Source organism: Mobula hypostoma, chromosome 10 (assembly GCF_963921235.1).
Source record: "Mobula hypostoma chromosome 10, sMobHyp1.1, whole genome shotgun sequence".
NCBI classification, from domain to species: Eukaryota; Metazoa; Chordata; class Chondrichthyes; order Myliobatiformes; family Myliobatidae; genus Mobula; species Mobula hypostoma.
This window is the reverse complement of record NC_086106.1, coordinates 53,019,754-53,040,752: the sequence shown is the minus strand read 5'-3', so window position 1 is coordinate 53,040,752 and position 20,999 is coordinate 53,019,754. Positions and strand designations below refer to the sequence as shown.

Here is a 20,999-nt window from a genome sequence, read left to right as displayed (position 1 = left end):
GTTAGTCTATCCAGGGAGACAGAATATATTAAGTCAACATCAATCATAAGCAGTGCCATTTTTAAAGAATACAACATCTCATGAAGTTAGAAATTACCTTTACCAAAATCAATACATTTTAAAAAATTCAGTGGAAGTTCCTTTGCTTTAGAGCTATCCAGATACAGTTAACCAAGTATGTCTATTTGCTATTATAGGTTGAGTACCCCTCATCTGAAAAGTCAAGATCCAAAATCCCAAAGTTTGAGCGCTGATATGACATCACAAATGGAAAATTCCACAAGGCACTGGGAAGGTTCTCAGGGGATGCACAGGTCTCTGTGCACCACAGACAGTTCTGTAGTTCAAATTCAGATTTATTGTCATTCAACCATACACATGTATACAGTAAAATGAAACAACGTTCTTCCAGAACAAGGTGCACTACACATAAAGTAACATTACCACAAATAAATCAACAAATAATAAGATGCATTCACAAGCCGAGTTAAAAAGAGAACGGTATAATGCTACTGGCACTTCATACATGTTGAGACCTGCATGGTGGCAGGGAATTCAATAATCTTATGGTCTGGGGGAAGAAACTGTTTCCCATCCTAACAATCCTTGAGTTAACGCTACGGTACCTCCTGCCTGATGGTAAGTGGTCAGAGAGATTCTTGGATGAATAGGATTGCTGGATTGTTGGGAGCTTAAGTTTAATTCTAACAGCCTGTTGTGCACAGAGTTCCTGATAAATATCTCTGATGGGTGGAGGGAGATCCCTATGATCCTCTCATAATTCTTTTTAAGAAGTTGCGGTCAGATGCTTTGCAGTTCCCGTACCAGACGGTGATGCAGGTAGTTACAGCACTCTCAATGGTGATCCTGTAAAAACTGGTTAGAATGGGGCATGTGAGGGGGGAGGGGGGGAGGGAGGAGAGTCTTGCTCGCTTCAATATCCTCATGAAGTGGAGACGCGGTTGTGCTTTCTTGACTGAAGAGGTGGTACTGCAGCAACAGGTAATAGTGCTCCTAATTCTCTCCACAGAGGAGCCTTTTATGTGCAGTGAGGAGTGCACCTTCCTAAAATCCACAATCATCTCTTTGGTCTTGTCCACGTTGAGACTCGCGTTGTTGTGCTCACACCAATCTACCAGCTGCTCTATCTCCTCTCTGTACGTTGTCTCATCATCGTTGTTGACGAGTCCAGCTACTGTTGTGTCATCAGCATATCTGATTATTCAGTTTGAAATGGATCTAGCAGTGCAGGCATGTGTCAGAAAAAATGAACAAATATTGACCATCCTGCTCTCTGGGTCTTCTCCTGCCCCTTTCGAACAGTAGACAGCTGATATGGGTTTCTCAGCTCTACTTGTCTGCTTTTGATATAGATTTCATCATATTCTTGCAGAACAAACTCTATCCATCTTGATCTTAGAAGAGCCAAATGACTGAGCAGCCAGAGTCATGTGGAAGAGCATGACTCTGGAGTTTTACAACACTGTATGTTGGACTTACTGATTCCAGTTACAAATGCATTAGATATATTTTTAAGTTGATCTACTTTTGTTTAAGAAGTTCCAACACAGAAAATAGATTCCGTTCATTCTTACCATGGATCATTTCTAAACCTTCACTACATCACCACACCAACTGTCTAACAGAAAAGAATATAATGTATGTTTTGCAAGTGGTCCAAGCAATTCAACCTCATGGTATTATTCCCTATGCTCCACCCGTCCAGCTGAACTCTCCAAATTAGTCACCACTTCCTGCATTTGAAACACCTGCACTCTACATGGGTCAGCAGTCAAGTTTATTGTCAAATGCCCAAAGTACATGTCTGGAGTTAAAAATAGATCAATATTGCATTCACTCTTCTGGTTCTATTTTACACCCAATGACTATCACTTTCAGTAGCTTGGATATACAAACATACAATTCCTCCACAGCTCTTAATCTGACAAAGTATACAGATTTCTCAAAGAAACATAGTTGACTGTGCAATTCCCCAGATTGAATGCCATTTTCAGTAATGTTTATTGTTTGCGCATCCATTGTCTATTTTCTTCTCTACCTTCGTGTTCCAAATTCTGTGTAGATTACTCTTATTGTTTTATTTCAATTGCAACCTTACGTTTGTTGTTACTGGCTTGTAATCCAGTATCCAGGTTGCCTTTTCTTTACACTTCTTTCCTTTTTTCCATGCCCAGTGGGATTCAACATTAACCCAACAGAGCCACTGCAGTATTAATAACAAAGACAATAATAAATATACATGAAAAATACATAAAGATGATGGAAGCTCTGTCACAAAGCATAAATGGCTCACTCCCCATGGATAATAATGGTTAACTGAGAATTGACCCACGTTCCCTTGCATGTATGGCACAGCAAAATGTAGGCCACAAAAATAAAGTACAAACATAAAAACTTAAGAGCAAATGTATTTTGTGCTATGATCTATAACATTAAGGAATACACCGTTGCAATAAAATTACAATTTTGCAAACTCGTTGCCTCATAAGGTTTCAGTTCAAAATGGAAGTGCTTCTGTGCAGTAAGCATATGAAAGGATTGTGTTGTAATCTTGTAGGTATTTCTTGCAAAGGATAAATAGAGTAGATAATGTATTCTCAGAGAGGAGTTCTTTACAACTAAGAAGACAGTATGTTTTGGGAAACAGATGGTTTACTCTATTTTTTGATCTTTTGATTCTGCTCAAGTGTTAATTGTTGTAGGGTGAGTTGGCTATTTGACTGGAGGACTTTACATATAATTAGCCTTGTTTCCAAGCAGCACATACTCAGTGGGATTTCCAGTAATGTGAACAGCAATGAAAGGCAGCCTGATTTCTTTCCAGTTTAGACTTCAACTATCATTCAGATCACCTCTGTGAGCACCCCTTATTCAAGACGCTTGGCACCGAAGGTGTTTTGGACTTCAGATTTTTTTTTGTTTTGGAATATTTGCACATATATAATAAGATGGCTTGGACATGAAATTTACATTACATATACAGCTTAGACATATACCATGAAGGTAGTGTTATATAGAATTTTTAATGCTTTTGTACATTTGTAAATTTTGTAAATTTAATGATTTTGAACCATCAGAAAAGTAAGCTACCACTACCTTGGCCACCCAGGTGAACAGTCAAGTAACTGCTTGGTATCGCCAATATTTCCAGCCCTGGATTATGTGCTACCGGTAAGCAGTCTTTGTCTTACACTTGCTCATCACACATATGTACTGATGAAGCCATTCAGCATGTGAGATTTTCAACAGCGATGATCTTGGAAAACTCGATAAGTTTCTCTGCTGCTCTGTGATCAGTAGACCTTTTATCACTACAAAGCTTTAAAAATTTAATGTCATGCCTTTTCTTAAATTTCTACTACCAGCCTGCTGATTTGCTTTAATTTTCAGTTTGTCATGATAGATTGTTGCTTGTTTCTTGCATATTGTTAAGACCATAAGACATAGGAGCAGAATTAGACCATTTGGCCCATCGAATTCAGCGGCATATGTTCACACTGACACTGACAATTCGCTCTTTCAATGCACAATCGAGTTCCTCATTTTTCAGTTTATAAGTATTTTTCTATTTTTCATTAGCTTCTGCTCATTACATAAGTGAAGCCTCTTCTCAGAACAGCCCGTGGTGTGCAGTGGCCTGTGTATCGCCCGGGAACCCTTGCAATGCTTTGTGGAAAATTCCATTTGTGAGGTCATGGCAGTGCTAAAAAAAATTTCGGAATTCGGAGGTTTTCGGATTTTAGAATTTCAGATAAGAGGTGCTCAACCTGTGCCAATGAATATTTGATCTGCTTCTCTAAAGCATGTCCTGGCTTGTTACATCTACTAAGGTGCTATTAGAACAATGAATTGACTGATTTAACAGAATTGTTCCTTCAGCATAGAATATTAATTTATCCAATCATTTCAAGACGACATGATATTCTTAATGGCAAAATTAATTCATTACAGAAGATTTATGTCACAATGCACAAAATTCTACAAATAATTAATGCAAACAAAGCAGCACTGCATATTTGTAAAATCTTGTCATCAACTCTTGGTTTTACGTTTTTAAATCAGAATCACAATCAGAATCAGGTTTATTATCACAGCATGTAAACTGAAATTTGTTAACTTAGCAGCAGCAGTTCAATGGAATACATAAACTAACAGAGAAAAAAATAATAATAAATAAACAAGTAAATCAATTATGTATAATTGAACAGATTTTAAAAACGTGCAAATACAGAAATACTGTATATAAAAAAGACAAGTGAGGTAGTGTCCAAAGATTCAAGATCCATTTAGGAATCGGATGGCAGAGGGGAAGAATCGCTGAGTGTGTGCCTTCAGGCTTCTGTACCTTCTACCTGATGGTAACAGTGAGAAAAGGGCATGCCCTGGGTGCTGGAGGTCCTTAGTAATGGATGCTGTCTTTCCGACTAGATTTACAACCTTCCGCAGCTTCTTACGGTCCTGTGCACCAGCACCCCCCCCACACACCAGACAGTGATGCAGCCTGTTAGAGTGCTCTCCACAGTACAACTATAGAGGTTATTAAGTGTATTTGTTGACATGTCAAATCTCTTCTTATACCTAATAAAGTACAGCCGCTGTCTTGCCCTCTTTACAACAAAATTGATATGCTGGGACCAAGTTAGATCCTCAGAGATCTTGATACCCAGGAACTTGAAACATCTCACTCTCTTCACTTCTGATCCCTCTATGAGGATTGGTATGTGTTCATCTTACCATTCCAGAAGTCCACAATCAGCTCTTTCGTCTTACTGATGTTGAGTGCCAGGTTGTTGCTGTGGCACCATTCCACTAGTTGGCATATCTCACTCCTGTACACCCTCTTGTCACCACCTGAGATCCTACCAACAATGGTTGTATTGTTGGCAAATTTATAGATAGTATTTGAGCTATGCCTAGTCACACAGTCATGTGTATATAGAGAGTAGAGCAGTGGGCTAAGCACACACCCCTGAGGTGCACCAGTGTTGATCGTCAGCGAGAAGGATATGTTATAACCATCCGCACAGACTGTGGTCTTCCAGTTAGGAAGTCAAGTCCAATTGCACAGGGAGGTACAGAGGCACAGGTTCTGCAACTTCTCAATCAGGATTGTGGAAATGATGTTATTAAATGCTGAGCGAGAGTCGATGAACAGCATCCTGACATAGGTGTTTGTGTTGTCCAGGTGGTCTAAAGCTGTGTGGAGAACCATTGAGATTGCATCTGCCGTTGACCTATTGTGACGATAGACAAATTGCGATGGGTCCAGGTCCTTGCTGAGGCGGGAGTTCAGTCTAGTCATGACCAACCTCTCGAAGCATTTCATCACTGTCGATGCCAGTGCTACCGAGCGATAGTCATTAAGGCAGCCCACGTTATTATGAGCTGCCAAAATGGGGTTTTAAAAATATTAAACTAAGATTTGATTACAAGATTCTACAGATAAGCAGTACTGCTTTGTTTGAAAATATTATTTGAATCCAGGGGAAAAACATCATTTTTTTCTACAAACACAAGAATCAATGAGCCTTCTCCATTCTGCATGTATACTCAAGACAAATTAATGATTATTCATGAGTCAGATTACCAAAATATATCACGTTTTGTATTCCACACAAATCCAACATCAGCTGGGTTGGCAGATTTGAAAATAAAAGCGACATCATCTTAATATGTTCCCATGAAGTATTCTACAAATAAATACCAGAAAGGAGTTATCCCTAAATTAAGCTTTCCAGTTTATAATTCAGCACATGTAGAAGAAAGGCATTATGCATGAAAGAAAGATTGACAATCTGTAGCACAATCAATCAATCCAACAAGGAATTGTATTCTGACCCTTCATGCTTCATACTTATACTATTACTCGCTCCACAATCAGGCCACAAGGATCTCTAAATGTTGAGTGTAAGAACTGACAGCAATAAATCATTTGGAGCATTAAAAAATAACCCTATTTCGGTTTGACAACTTGTAGATAATAGAACTGCAAAAGAACATTATGTGGATGTCTAAAAGGTACAGTCAATTATCATCAGCAAATTGCCATTGCAGTTCATGACATGTATTATCTGTACAACAGTGGTAGATATAACTGAATGCATAAGATATTGGACTATTTAATAAAAATAGATACTAAAGTCATTCAGCGTCCTCAAGCATGCCAATTCTGATTAGTTCCCAGTGATCCCCGTACTTTTCTTATTGCACCAATTTAATATTTTAACTCTGTTTCCAGCTCTGACTTAGCAATGTATCAGTGCATTCTTGTAACATCTGAGACTTCTACCTGACCCTCAAAATTCAATCCCATGCTTTGTTTCCTGGTACACTGCAGTCATAAATAGCCCTCAGCACAAGTCACAGGCAAATCATACATAACACACTCCCATCAACTTGGTTTGAATGAGCAATACTTGATGGGTTGATATCCGAGGATCTATACTCAATGTTCTTCTCCTAGAAAGATGTGCTTTCATTGTATTTATGGAAGGAAAGAACCCAAATAAAAGCGCTCTCGTTGCATTGACTAAATTGTATGTAGAAACCTTGTTGCGACACCTGGTAAGAAAGAGAAAAATATGGACCATATGATATTTTTCTATCTCCCAACTTCTGCTTTGCACATCTAATCATTATTAGTGAAATGAATGCCAAACCATTCTTTTTGTCAGTTAATAATTCATCAATAAAAAATTTCTATAATTCCCAAAATTTCGAAGGAAGAAAGCCCGTATTGCAATCTACTTACCAACGTATCTAGATCAATACATTATTGCATAGATTTCTAAAGAAGGAAATCTTACTTTAGAAATTTATACATAAAAAACATCAATTATTAAAAAACAAATTGTTCAAATGAATTATGAATTTAGTTTGATGCAATCAAACCACAAATTGGAAACAAAATAACCCAGCATCATGGAAACTGGCTCCCACTCATTATACACTGTTCATACTAAGTCCAAGGAAAGTCACAGCCTTTAGCATTTATAGTCAGGAAAGAAAGCTGAGCCAGGGGTTTACAAGAAATTACCTGACACTTTGTCATGACCCCATGACATCTCTTCCCTATGTCAGTAATTAACTATTAGTAGAAATCTGCTGCTTGATTTTTCCAAAGGATTCATATCCAACCACCATTTAAAAAATTTAAATAATGTTTAAAGAAAACTCATTCAAGGTGCATTAACTCTAATTCTCGCATGCGCACGTGCTAAAGCAGCAAGATACAACGTGTCAGAAGATGAGTAAGGATAAAGAAAACAATTCAACAATTCAACCAGGACACCTGGTGGCATTTAGTGGTAAAATAAAACTAAAATTTAAAAACGGAATGCAGGGATTGAGGCTAATAACAATAAGACTGAATTAATAGCATTGTTGCAATAAATGATCAAGTGTCAGACGCTACACAATGCAGCACATTGCAAATGCAGTTTTTTGGTACATTTCACTGTAACCTTAAATGGTATCCGGCAATGTAAACCCTCACAAAAAAAATGCACCAAGTGTATCCAGTTCCTACAATTTGAAGCATTTTGGTTGATCAGTACTGATCTATCAACCCAGTAACTAATACTAGAACGTGTATTAATGAATAATTGACGTTATACTACAGAGAACCCACTTTGCAAAACCATACAATGTTTTCAGAAGCTGGCATTTGCAAACTTACATGTATGCCGGAGTCAGTGTTGCCGTCCTAGATGGCTTAAGCATAGAAACTGGGAATTTCCAGTTAGTGGTGTTGCTCGTTTTCCATTTCAATGGCATGGTGTTATAAAAGTACTACGATACCAGAGACAAGCATTTCCAAAACAGACTTACAGCTATGAGCTCCATACCAGATAAGACTGATCACAGTGGCTGCTGCTTAGAACACGTGAATAATTCTGGCACTGCTCTTAAGCTAATGTTTTTGATTGCTGTTATTTGGTGAAAGAGGGTTGAAAGACATTCTCTTTTTCCAATCCCTTTGTCTCCCTGAACATACAAGATATGGTTTCTATCACACTAAGTCAATAGCAGTGCCTCCGTATTCAAGAAAAGCTCCGATGCAACACCCAGACCGATTCTCAGAAGCAGCACATCAGGGCTTTGTTTACCAGTACACAGCCAGAATAAGATAAGGGCTGCAATAAGCAATACCACCTGTACAATACTCTGCAATGAAGCAGTAAATTATTCACAGATTATACCTATTATTTTAGTAGATTTTTTTTGAATAGCTCCATAGAAGATTAAAGAAAACACAAAAGGATCATGTGATTTAACTGAGTCATCAACATACCTACTCAGAATACACTTGTCATCCTCTGTAAATTCTTCTTTTGGACTGCAACAATACAAATAGGATATAAATTTCAGCATAGCCCTGGGCCACTGTTAATAGACATCAGGGAACAAATTCAGCAGCCTGATTTTCTCCCGTGAAAGCTCCATCCAAACATAGCATCAATGCTATTGTGATAAAAAGCCTTTCCTCATTCTAATAGTCCATCACACAGCCATAATGTAGCGTCCAAGATATCAAAAAAACAGAACTGATCCAATTTCCTGGATGTCGGCTAGTATCTGTTCAGTTTGATTTTATTTTTCCTTATCGCTTGCTGAGCATCATCCTCAAACACCCGAGTATTTTACAACATGCTGTATGATATAGCTCTCATTCTGTCTCTTCTGCAGGGAACATGGATTGCTTGCAGTATGTTCCAGCAGTCACAATCAGCAGTGCTGCTAACGATCTGATTCAACGGCTCTTGAATAGCTCATCGAGCACTTGAAGTTGTGGCGGAGCAGTTGGTCAAGCAGGTGGCCACCTGGGACCATTCTGCTGTTCCATGGTCTGTTGTGTTCCAAAGGCTGGCGAATTCTGAATGAAAACACTCAGCATCATACAATTAAATAAATGCCTTACAAACATTTGAAAAATAGTACAAAATATTCTGAGGGATGTTACAACCCCTTTCAAAGTAACAGATTCAGTAATCGTTTTCTTTTAAAGAATGAGGCTAGTCAAATATTAATATGTAGCTTTCTGAACTTGCTCTTAAAAAGCCACATGATTACTGAATCTGTTACTTTGAAAGAGGTAACATCCCTCAGAATATTTTGTATCATTTACAAGTATTTGCAAGATATTTCTTTAATGTATGTTTGACCTTTAAATAAAGGATATAATTATGAAAATTCCAACAATTCACTTCCCTATCTACTGTGAAACATAAGCTGAAATAGAACAGCCACAATTTTGATCTACGGCTGGTCCTAAAAGAAATGTTTATATTAATCAGGACCAATACAAGATATCATAATAACAAGAAAACAAAATACAATTTCAGCAAATTTATAACAATTTATAATTATAATGGACTTACACTTATACTACAACTGCAGTACCAGTGAAAAGTTCATTCACTCCAGACAAACAATGTAGTGCAAGTGTGTCTCAAATCAGGTATTAGACCATGACCTGATATCAAAGTCAGTTTGAAGCTGAATTCACACTGCATATGTTCAACACTGATGCAAGGCTAAAACCACTTGGCATGGGTACTTCCTGTATTATGAATACACTTACTCTATCAAACTACAATAAAAACAAAAACACAATTCCAATTCTACAACCTGACTTTCTCCCATAAAAGTGCCATCCAAAGCTAACCCGAATGCTAAAAGGATATTTTTCCCCATTCTGCTATCATTTCCTTCCTTAGATTGTAATATTGACAGATAAAAGTTGCAGATCTCAATTCTGTAGTGACTTAACAATAAGTGTATCACAGTTGAACTTAATGTATGATTTTTTTGAGTAAAATTTTGTACAGGTTATGAAACAAACTAGAAACAATGGATCAAGCAAAACATCATAACACAAAGTGACACAAGAATCCCTAATGATAAAAAACGCCCTGTATCTCACTAGTTTCAGTTGAATGCAAATATTAGAGAAGTTGGTTTCTTTTTTATAGATCAGGCGATGTTAAAATGAAATTTAATACAGATGTTCCAAATCATTAAATATTACATAAGGGTAAACCTCCGAGAACCACAACCTGTCATCGGGTTTGAAGGCTTGCATGGCTCAATGACCCAAAGAACTATATTGGCTGGAGTTAGGGCATTTTGCTTTGGCTCTTGGTAGGGTCACCCATGCCAAACAGGTCAAAGGGTATAGGCCAGACAAATAGGGCTCCTCCAACTTCCACACTACCCTCAAATTTACCTGGACAATTTCTGACACCTCCCTCCCCCTTCTCGATCTCTCTGTCTCTATCCCTGGAGACAGCTTATCTACTGATGTCCATTAGAAACCCATGGTCTCTTACCTGGACTATACCTCCTCCCACCCTGTTACTTGTAAAATCGCCATCCCTTCTCTCAATTCCTTCATCTCTGCCACATCTGCTGTCAGGATGAAGCTTTTAATTCCAGAATGAAGGAGATGTCTTCTTTTTTCAAAGGAAGGGGTTTCCCTTCCTCCATTATCAATGCTACCCTCAACCGCATCTCTTCCATTTCACGTATGTCTCTCATCCAAGCACCTACGCTCCACCCATCAGAACAAGCAGGATCTCCCAGCGGCCACCCGTTTTAATTCCCCTTCCCATTCCGATTCCGATATGTCAATCCATGGCCTCCTCTACTGTCCCAATGAGGCCACACTCAGCTTGGAGAAATAATGCATTGTATTCCGTCTGAGTAGCCTCCAACCTGACGACATGAACATAGATTTCTTGCACTTCCAGTAATGGGACCCCAACTCTGGTTCACCATTCCCCATCCCCTTTCCCTCTCTCACCTTATCTCCTTGCCTGCCCATCACCTCCCTCTGGTGTTCTTCTCCCCCACCCCTCCACCTTTTCTTTCTTCCATGGCCTTCTGTCCTCTATTAGATTCCTCTTTCTCTAGCCCTGTATCTCTTTCACCAATCAACTTCCCAGCTCTTTAATTCACCCCTCCCCCTCCCAGTTTCACCTAACAGCTTGTGTTTCTCCCTCCCCTCCCCACACCTTTTAAATTCATTCCTCAATCTTTTTTTTTCCTCCAGTCCTGCTGAAGGGTCTTGGCCTGAAACGTCGACTATACACTTTTCCATAGATGCTGCCTGGACTGCTGAGTTCCTCCAGCATTGTGTGTGTGTGTGTGTGTGTGTGTGTGTGTGTGTGTGTGTGTGCGTGCGTGCGTGCGCATGTGTTGCTACGATCTCCTATGAACTCCATCGAGCTTCGCCTGGGACCACCCTGGTGGTCTACCAGAGCGCTCCACACGCATCCGTCCTCTTCTCTTCTCAATGGAAGCCCGCGCACTCACCCCGGTTCCCACACGTACAGAGAGAATAACATGACTTCCATTGGTTAGTTCCCAGTTATCTGTAGTTATAACCCAAACACTGCAGCTACAGAGAACCATTACCTCATTATTTAACATTACAGAGAAGCCATTTCATTACTGGGAAACCATTTTGTTAGCCTTAACAGTTAACATTATAGTTAATATTACTGAGAACCCAACATTTTCCCCCCACTGAATTTAGTCATGTCCTCATGACGTTCAGATAATTTGCCAACCCTTCCTGCAAAAGACAACCCAATCCAAGTGCAGAAAGCAGTGACATAGCTCCCCAAAACAGTAGAAATCATGCCCTGTTCCCCAGGCGCTACACAGGTCAACCTATCCAGAGAGTTCCTAATTCTCTGAGACCTCCGTACCCCCTCTCCTAACTCTTCCAACTCAGACACTACTGGGGACACTCTGGGGCTACTTGGTGAACCTTCCCACGATCTGTCACTCCAACCCCTCTGCAACCCGGATCCCCATCTCTTGTTCAGGCTCCACCTTCCCTTCTCCAGAGTCCTGGCGTACCCCAGGCTGCCCACCTCCCCTCGCCTGACTCAGTGGGAGAAGGGCTAGAGTCTCTTCCTCCATCACAGGGGAGTTAGTGAACGACAGCATGTACCACATATCCGAATCAGTATCTTTCTCAGGGGCTGGGCCTGGCCCTGGCCCAGTCTCTTCTGAAGTGGGCTCCTCCACCACTCCACACGTTCGGCGAGTCCCTGTACTCGGTGCAGACTCCAAATCAGGCTCCCGATCTACCTGCACCTCTTGTCCCCTTGGCAACAGGTGATTCCGATGGAGAATCTTGACAGGCCCCTTCCCATCCTCCAGTCTCGCCCAGAAAACTGGCAGATTTGGCATCTGACTCTCCACCACATAGGGTGTGGCCGCCCAGCAGTCAGCCAACTTGTGCTTTCCAGGTAGTCCCAATATGAGGACTCGGTGTCCCAGCAGGAGTTGGGAGAACTTCACCTTCTGACCATACCTCCTCTTATTTCCCTGATTCTGCTTGGCGGCCGCCACCCCAGCCACTTCGTAAGCCCTTTTCAGCTCTCTCCTCATATCAGACACATACTTCAGATAATGCTTTGGTGGTACATCACCTGCATCAGTCCCGAAACAGAGATCAATGGGCAACCTCGCCTCGCACCCAAACATCAGATAATAGGGCGAATACCCAGCAGCTTCATTGTGTGTACAGTTGTAACAGTGAACCAGATGTCCAATATGTTGGCTCCATCTGCTCTTTTTGCTGATCTCTAGAGTCCCGAGCATGTCCAGCAAGGTCCGATTAAACCTCTCAGGCCGAGGATCGCCTTGCGGAAGATAGGGCTTGGTCCTAGATTTCTCAACTCCCAATGTGCTCAATAACTCATGGATGAGCTTACTCTCAAAGTTCCGTCCCTGGTCACTACGTATCCGCCTGGGAAGGCCATAATGCACAAAATACTTCTCCCATAGCACTTTTGCCACCGTAGTCACCCTCCGGTCCTTGGTAGGAAAACCCTGAGCATATCTAGTGTAGTGGTCCGTGATGACTAAGACATTTGCCGCGTTGCTGGCATTGGGTTCTATGGCCAGGAAATCCTTACACACCAGTTCCAGAGGCCCTGCACTCTGCAAGTGTGACAAAGTGGCAGCCTGCACAGGCAGTGTCTTCCGGCATATACAGTGAATGCACGACTTGCAGTATTCTTCAACCTCTGACTTCATTCAGGACCAATAAAACCGGTCTTTGAGTAATCCATAGGTCTTTTCCACCACCAAATGCCCAGAATCATTACGCAGTGACTTCAACACAATCTTCCTATACTTCTCCGGCAGGACCAGCTGCCAATGCCGGAGTTGGTCCGGGGGTGACGTGACTCAGTATAAAATGTGGTTCTTCAACTTCAACCATGGCCATTCTCTCAATAATGGTGGCACCAAAGCATGTTTCATCTTCTCCGCCTGCGCCACATCCCCCTTTTCAACCACGTACCAAATGGAGCCAATGCCCAGGTCATCGCGCTGAGCAGCGGCCACTTCCCCAGAACTCAATTCTGGCAGCTGCTTGGTCTTCAGCGCAGTCAGATTACAGTAAACTGGAGGTAGGGCGTCATCAGAAACCCCCAATTGATCCACTGCATGGTCTGTCTTCTCCTTTTCCTTGGCCTGCACGGTGATAGCAAACTGACACATGGCCTTCACCCCAGGGGCAGTAACGCTCTCCCACTCCTCGACCTTATCCGGTCCCTCATGCACTCATCAGGACAAAGCGTCCGCATCAATGTTCCGGCTCCCTGGCCGGTACTTTAGGCTGAAATCATATGCAAACAATGCCACCAACCACCCATGGCCTGTGGCATCCAGTTTCACCGAGGTCAGGATGAAAGTGAGCGGGTTGTTGTCCATTCTTACCTCAAACTTGGCCCATAGAGATGATCACTCAGCTTATCCTCCACCGCCCATTTCAACACCAGGAACTCCAACTTGTGGGTGGGATAGTTTCTATCGGAGGGTGACAAACTCCAGCTTATAAACACCACCGGCCTCAACCCGGTTCCCTGATCCTGATACAGAACGCCCCGCCCAACCCCTCTCAGCTGGCATTGGTGTGTAGTACATAGGGCAATCGGGGGTCTGCAAAAGCCAGCACCGGTGCCTGGGTCAGCAATTCTTTCAACGATTGAAAAGCTTCCTCACATTTTGCATCCCACCTCTGACTGAAGGGCTCCGGCGGGTTTAGATATTCTCCCACCTCACATTCTCTTTTCCCCTTTGCTTTCTTCTCCAAGGGAGGGGAACCACACAAAAGCTGGTCCAAGGGGTGACTCAACTTGGTGTAGCCCCTCACGAATCTCCAATAATAACCACAGAATCCCCAAGAACAAGCGCAGAGCGCTCACAGTCTGGGGCCTCGGCCACGTGGTCACCGCTTCTATCTTAGCCGGGTCTGTACCTACTCCATCCCGTGAGATTATGTGCCCAACATAGCCAACAGAACCGGCACTTGTCCAGGGAAAGTTTTAACTCTTCCTCCTTCAGTCGGCTTAGCACCTTCAGTAGCCTCACTTCATGCTCTTCCAAGGTGGATCCAAATACTATCAAGACATCCAAATACTTCAAGCAAATTCATATCCCCCACCGTCTTCTCCATGACCCTCTGGAAGGTGGCAGGGGCTCCCGATATGCCTTGGGGCATCCTTTCGAACTGGAAAAATCCCAGAGGGCATATAAATGCCGTCTTCTTTTTGTCGGCCTCACTCATCGGGATCTGGTAATATTCACTCAAGTCCAGCACACTAAACCACTTTACCCCACTCAAAGGCCAGCTCATCTTCGACCCTCAGGATCATATACTGGTCAGCAACGGTGCACCTGTTCAGGGTCCTTTGGTCTACACACATGCATACCTTTCCATTCTTCTTCTGGGCCACTACTATTGGGGACGCATAAGGACTTTAAGATTCAGAGATGATCCCAGCTTGCTTCAACTTACGTAAGTGCTGCCGCACATCTTCCACATCTGCAGGGGCCAGTCACCGCGACCTCTCTCGAAACGGGGTGTCCTCAGTCATCCAGATGGTGTGTCGAGTGCTCTTGGAACAACCCACATCAAACACTCACCAAGGGAAAAAACATCTTCCAGCTTCAACATCTTCTCCACCAGCCTTTGCTTCCAACCCGGCGGCACAGAAGAGTCCCCAAAGTTAAAGGCCTCAGCAGTCAACTTTCCCATTTTCCAATAGTTTCCCCCCAGCGGACCTCACGGGGGCGCTAGACATTACCGTCACCGGGAACAAATGCATCAGGGACATCCCTCTCTTAAAGGTGATTTCTCTCTTTGTAGTGTTCCTGACAATCACAGCCATCCAGCTCGCCTGTACCACTGAGGGCCTCAGCAATTCCGGCCTCACCAGCACCCCTGCCGGAAATTGCAACTCCCCTTTGAGGTCTTCCAGGATGTCCACTAAAAGTGCCTCACCACCAGGCACTCCGGGAAATCTGGTGGTTCCCATCACTCTCGCTACTTCCCCGGGCCTTATTACCTTAGGCTTCGACTGGGTGCACCACATAGTCCCTCGTTTAAATTCAGCATCCGGCCCAGTGCAGCTCTGCGCTTCCTCAAAAGCAGCCCGCAACAGTGGATGCACCACCAGGGTCCGCAGAAAACTCTCACCCACCTTCTCCTGACAGGCCCCCATGAGCCTCCGCACCACAGGGGTGTTGGCCCCCACCAGAATTGAAACACCCCCGTTTCAACCGGGTCCGGACAAACCAGCACTAACGTCTCCAGGACTTCAGACGCTCCCACATCAGCTTCTGAACACTCCAGTCTCACTGACAAATACCCGTCATACGGATCACCAGCACTGATGCCCCAAATCTCCAGTGCACTGAATGGGGTCAAGGGCAAGTGCTTTAAATACTGGTTGTAGAATGAATGGTACAGTGACGTGACCTGTGACCTGGTGTTGAGTATGGCTTTAGCATTGATTCCCTCTGTCCGCAGTGACACGCTAGAGCGGGACCCTACTAATCCCTCTGCAATTAGGTCTTTTGCTTTTGGGGGTTCCTTGGTACATTGCTGGGAACGTGTTCCCCCAGAAACACCAGGCTGTTCCCTCACTGGGTCTCCTCTAAGTTTCCCAACACTTCTCCCTGCTTGGATACCCGGGGGCTCGCCCTCCTAGGGGCTTCCTGCCGCTCACATTCCCGCCAGAAGTGGCCCACTTCCCCACAGTTATAGCACATGCTACCGGCTACCCCTCTTCTCGCAGACCCCCCACCACTCGCAGCCCTTTACGCTGTCCATCCCCTGGTGGGGGCTCCTCACCGACCCCTCAGTCCTCAGCTCGGCCACCACCTCCTTCATCAATTTCCGGGTGGAGCCGGCTCCGCTCACTTCACCACCAGGGGCTACAACTGAGGATTTCACCCCACTGACAGAGTCTTCCCGTGGCCTCAATGCATTCTCATCCCCCGCCCCCACATCTCTGATCAACTGAACGAACATCGGAAGAGAGCGCATTTTATAGGACTGCCAGAGACTCCAAGCAATCTTGTCCTCAGCCTGGGCACCTCTAGTTACCTGATCCATCCTTAACTGATCCACCTGAGCCACCCGAATGACCCTCTGGCACCGCAGCCCATTAAACCATCTCTCTGTCCGAGAAAGGTTCGTGGAGAGCTTCTCACCCTTCTCCTGACGTTATGTTTTGAAACTCCCCGAGGAGCTCCCAAAACCACTTTCCAAAGCCTCCAGATAGTCATCCAGAGTGGCCGAAGGCTGGTTAACCTTCACACCTCGCACTACCCCAGCTGCCACTCCCCGCAAACTTTCAACCAATCTCTGTCACTTTTCCTCATCCGAGCACTGCCACTCTAAGTACGACATTTGCTCTACCCAGGTCTCATAATCCTCTTCACCTTCGGGGGTGGGTGTTATCCCAGAGAAAATTCTTATCTTCTGGCGGGGCCCCTCTGCCTTTCTCACCCAGGAGGTAATGGCAGATGCCAACTCACCTTTCGCTGGGGGACGGGAACTAACCAAATTTTCCAAATCTGACCACTCTTTCCCCTCATCCCTCAGTACTGAGAGAATTCGTTCCCTAAGATCTCCGCCTTCATCCGTTGGCAACCCAGCTCACTGAATTTCAGCCCCTCCCTCCCTGACAGGCTGCAGATGCCATGGTCCCGCCTCCTTGGGATGCCAATCAATTCTGGCAACTCCACCCCCCACCACCCCCGTATGTCCTCGCTTGTCTGCACTAACACCAGGTCTATACTCGTCTCAAAAATCAAAGTTTCACAATACGATTTCCACTTTGCCAACAGCTTTAACCATACTCAAACCTCAAAGTAACACTTCATCCGGGGTACGAGTCTCCACCCAACTCAGCACGCACACACATTTCTCACTGGCAAAATTCAGCCGCACACCATTTCTCGAACGCGGCAGCCACCATAATCACACTACTTTAAACAGAGTAATCACACAGCATCCACAGAATTCAATCGCTGGACAAGCCGCCACAAATTTAACATTCGGCTCCATCAACTCACGTTTGTCTAGGGGAAACTGCCGTCTGCCCGCCAAACTGTGTCTCACATTTGCGTAGACGCTGTGTAATGCACCCCGGTACAAGCCCACAATGTGAAATATCAGACAGTACACAATATACAACTAAATGATTACACTTTATAACTCTTTTTGGTGGTGTGGTTAGTAGAAACAAATAAAACAAAGGCGCCACTCAGTAAATTTATCCGTTTTGTGCACAAAATAATTCGTTGGAGCTCACGGAACCAGGTCTCCTTTCCACCAATCAATCTCCTCCGAACTCCTTCGACCCTCGGCAGGGACCACCCCTGATGGTCTACCAGAGCACTCCACACGCGTCCGACCTCTTCTCGACGGAAGCCCGCGCACTCACCCCGGTTCCCACACATACAGATGGAATAACATGACTTCCATTGGTTAGTTCCCCGTTATCTGTAGTTATAACCCAAACACCGCAGCTGCAGAGAACCATTACCTCATCATTTAATATTACAGAGAAGCCATTTACTTATAACACTACAGAGAAGCCATTTTGTTAGCCTAACAGTTAACATTACAGTTAATATTACTGAGAACCCTACACCAGCATATCTGCAGATTTTCTCATTTCTAATAAGGGGCCACCGGTCTTCCAGGTTCGGGGGTTCAGCTCAGGGCTAACAACTCTGACTGGTAAAACAAAATTGTTACTAAAACAGTAGTGAAGATTCCTTGTACATCTGAGTGCAATGGTATTCTTGAGTCTCCACTCGGTAGTTGACACTGGTGAAAACCAAAAGGAAGCTACTAATATGACGTAGGAAGCCCTGAACACCACCAGAGATGAAGGGCCTTCATTACTGCCCTAATTGGCACTGGCATAATGGGCAAGAGAGAGACATAAAGGAAAATTAGGGAGAAATTGTTTTCACTAGTAGGGACAATGCTAACCAAGGAATATGGATTTAAGAAATACAACACGCCATTTCATGAGCAAACACTGACAATGGGCTAGTATGCATCCTGGTTTGCTGTTGCATTAAGTTGCAGCAGTCAGTCCTGTACCCATGAGCTTATGAATGAGAAAATATAGTTAGTACTGAGACAAGGCTTACTCTAGCTATACAGTCAACAAAAATAGCTCACTCTGCATGCATCAACTAAAATAAGAATAACTGTGAGAGGAAACAAAACTAAAATCTATTCGTGAACTGCAACAGTAGCACAAAAATACTTTATCCAAGTTCTATACAAGCCGGTATCTTTCATGTTGCACCAAGTTATTTACAAATTCATTTCACATTACATAATCATGACAATGAACTACATTCCCTAAGGCTTAGAGCTACAGCTTTTACAAGAATCTTTGGAGATGATGGTGCTTTTCTTTTACTACAACTTCCCCTTGAAGAGAGAAAAAAAAAGGCAGGGCAAACAGGTTCACTATACAGATTTTGAGAAAGTCAGGACTGCCATACAAGGAGAGATTAGTTGACTAGATTTCTACTAATTAGGGAAGAATAAGATCCAAGGACTCAGGTGTTAATAATGAGGGTTCTCAACCTGGGGTTATACATTAAAACACGTGGAATGAGGTTAGGACAAAAGTCTTCACTCAGATGGTGAAATTACAGAATTCATCATAACAACAAAAGCCAAGTAACTCAATGTAATAATGGAGATAGTTAAGATTACTAAATTCAAAAAGCAATCAATGGATATTGTTTGGTATTCTGCTATCCCTCTGCCTTCAGCCAACCTTTCCCTATACTTGCACTTAGATAGTGAAGGACTGCAGCTTAGCCAGGTAATTATTGAAGAATAGAATAAGAGTGAAACTGAAGCCATTCACTATCTGACACTAGCTCAGCTGCAGGTCCGTTGTGAACTGCACTGCAGTTTAGATGTGAGATCTGAACGTGAGTGACTTGCCATCAGCGTAGGAGGATACTGCAAAAAAGTGTCAAAGTGTGCTCACTCTGCCTTCTCTCTCCAAGCAAGGAAGAATGAAGTACGTTCATCTTTGTTGGTATAAGCAACTGAAGAATAGCTTGTACTGCCCCTCAAGCTTGCTTTAATATTCAGTTAACATTACAGCGGACTTTGCCATTCATTCTTCTCATCCTCTATTTCACTTGATCCTAAATGTCCATTATTCTCAGCCCTTCAGCTTGACCCCCAAGTTGTCTTCTTTACTGAAGTGTCTAAAAATCTGTCAGCTATTGGTTATTCACAGTCCACTGATATAGAAAATACCAAACACTTACAATTATCGATGAGAAAAATTTCAAACAAAATGGCTTCGCTCCTACAGTAATCGAGTCATAGAGCACTACGGCACAGAAACAGGCCCTTAGGCCCATCTAGTCCATGCCAAACTATTATTCTGCCTAATCCAATCGACCTACACCTGGACCATAGTCCTCTATAACCTTCCCATTCATGGGATGAAGTGGCAACATGATATTAAGACAGATAATCAGCCTGATCACAATAAACAGCAGAACCATTTGGAAGGGCCAAATGGTCTACCCTTGCTTCTATTCTGCTATGTTCCTCTGTTCCACGCTGTGTGTTACCATGGATATAAATCACAGGAAATGGAATTGATGACACACATTAGTGTAATTTTACACTGTTGGGTTGATGTGCTGTGCATTTTTTGGGAATCTGGATACTGACACACTAATTTTAAGCTCTACGTTGCTTTTAAGTGATCCTATCCAGTGAAATTCAATGCTAAAAATTCAAATTTTCATAAATTACATTTCAATATTTATATTTGGCAATGAACTACTATCCAGAATAATAAGTGGTATGTATCAATTTCCAACAGGGCAAGAACTGGGTTAACTTTAAGCTCTAGGTTTTATCAAGATGTAAAATATTAACTCTACTTTTCTCAGTCCACAATCTACTTGACAGCTGGTAGATCTTCCCAGCTTTACTATTTTGATTCTTCATCTGCTAATAAGGATACTAGAAACACAGTATATTGAGGTAAATTATCTAATTAATTGCTATAAACATATTTTTTGGTAATTTTGAAAAACATTGAATGGTTCACAATAACAAGAGTTTGTGTAATGATGAGAGAAAATCTTAAGAATACTCAGTTCTAATCTGAAAGGCTACTTGTTTCTTTTTCCACAGATACCATCTACCTGAGCATCCCTAGCATTTTCAATTTGAATTTCAGCATTCCCACATCTGTAAGGTTCTATTTTTCAATGACTGCATACAAACTTTATTTGAAAATAAAAATGCAACATGCTATGCAGATTCAAAGGTTTTCCACATGCTGTGCTGTGGAGGGTGCCTAAATATAGTTGTCCATAGGTAAATTTATATCCAAGAGAAAAAAAAAATCAGTAATATCAAGTTGCATTACAAGTGAAATAACACAAATGGAACTAAACACCAGATATTATTTCAAAAGCTCACTAGGACTACATCTGCCCCACAACTCGCCTACCAACACAACCAATCAACAGATGGCACAATAGCCATAGCTCTACACACTGTCCTTACATACCTGGAGAATAGGGATGCTTATGTGAGAATGCCATTCTTAGTCTACAGTTCAGCATTTAACACCATAATTCCCTCC

The 20,999-nt window shown here is 42.8% G+C and overlaps 1 protein-coding gene across 8 annotated transcripts in view; it reads right to left on the bottom strand.

Moving 5' to 3' along the window:
- The window catches only part of klhl13 (kelch-like family member 13), a 231,730-nt gene that overhangs the window by 99,175 nt on the left and 111,556 nt on the right, over window positions 1–20,999 (bottom strand). Inside the window, exon 1 of one of the 8 annotated variants that reach the window (XM_063060499.1) lies at window positions 8,315–8,921. The exons of 6 other annotated variants lie outside the window; for them this stretch is intronic. In XM_063060499.1, coding sequence (XP_062916569.1) covers window positions 8,315–8,394 — 80 coding nt within the window. In that variant the 5' untranslated portion in view covers window positions 8,395–8,921. Of the gene's footprint in view, window positions 1–7,699; window positions 8,107–8,314; window positions 8,922–20,999 lie in introns of those variants that run through there. One more of the 8 variants, XM_063060498.1, reaches the window with a different exon arrangement.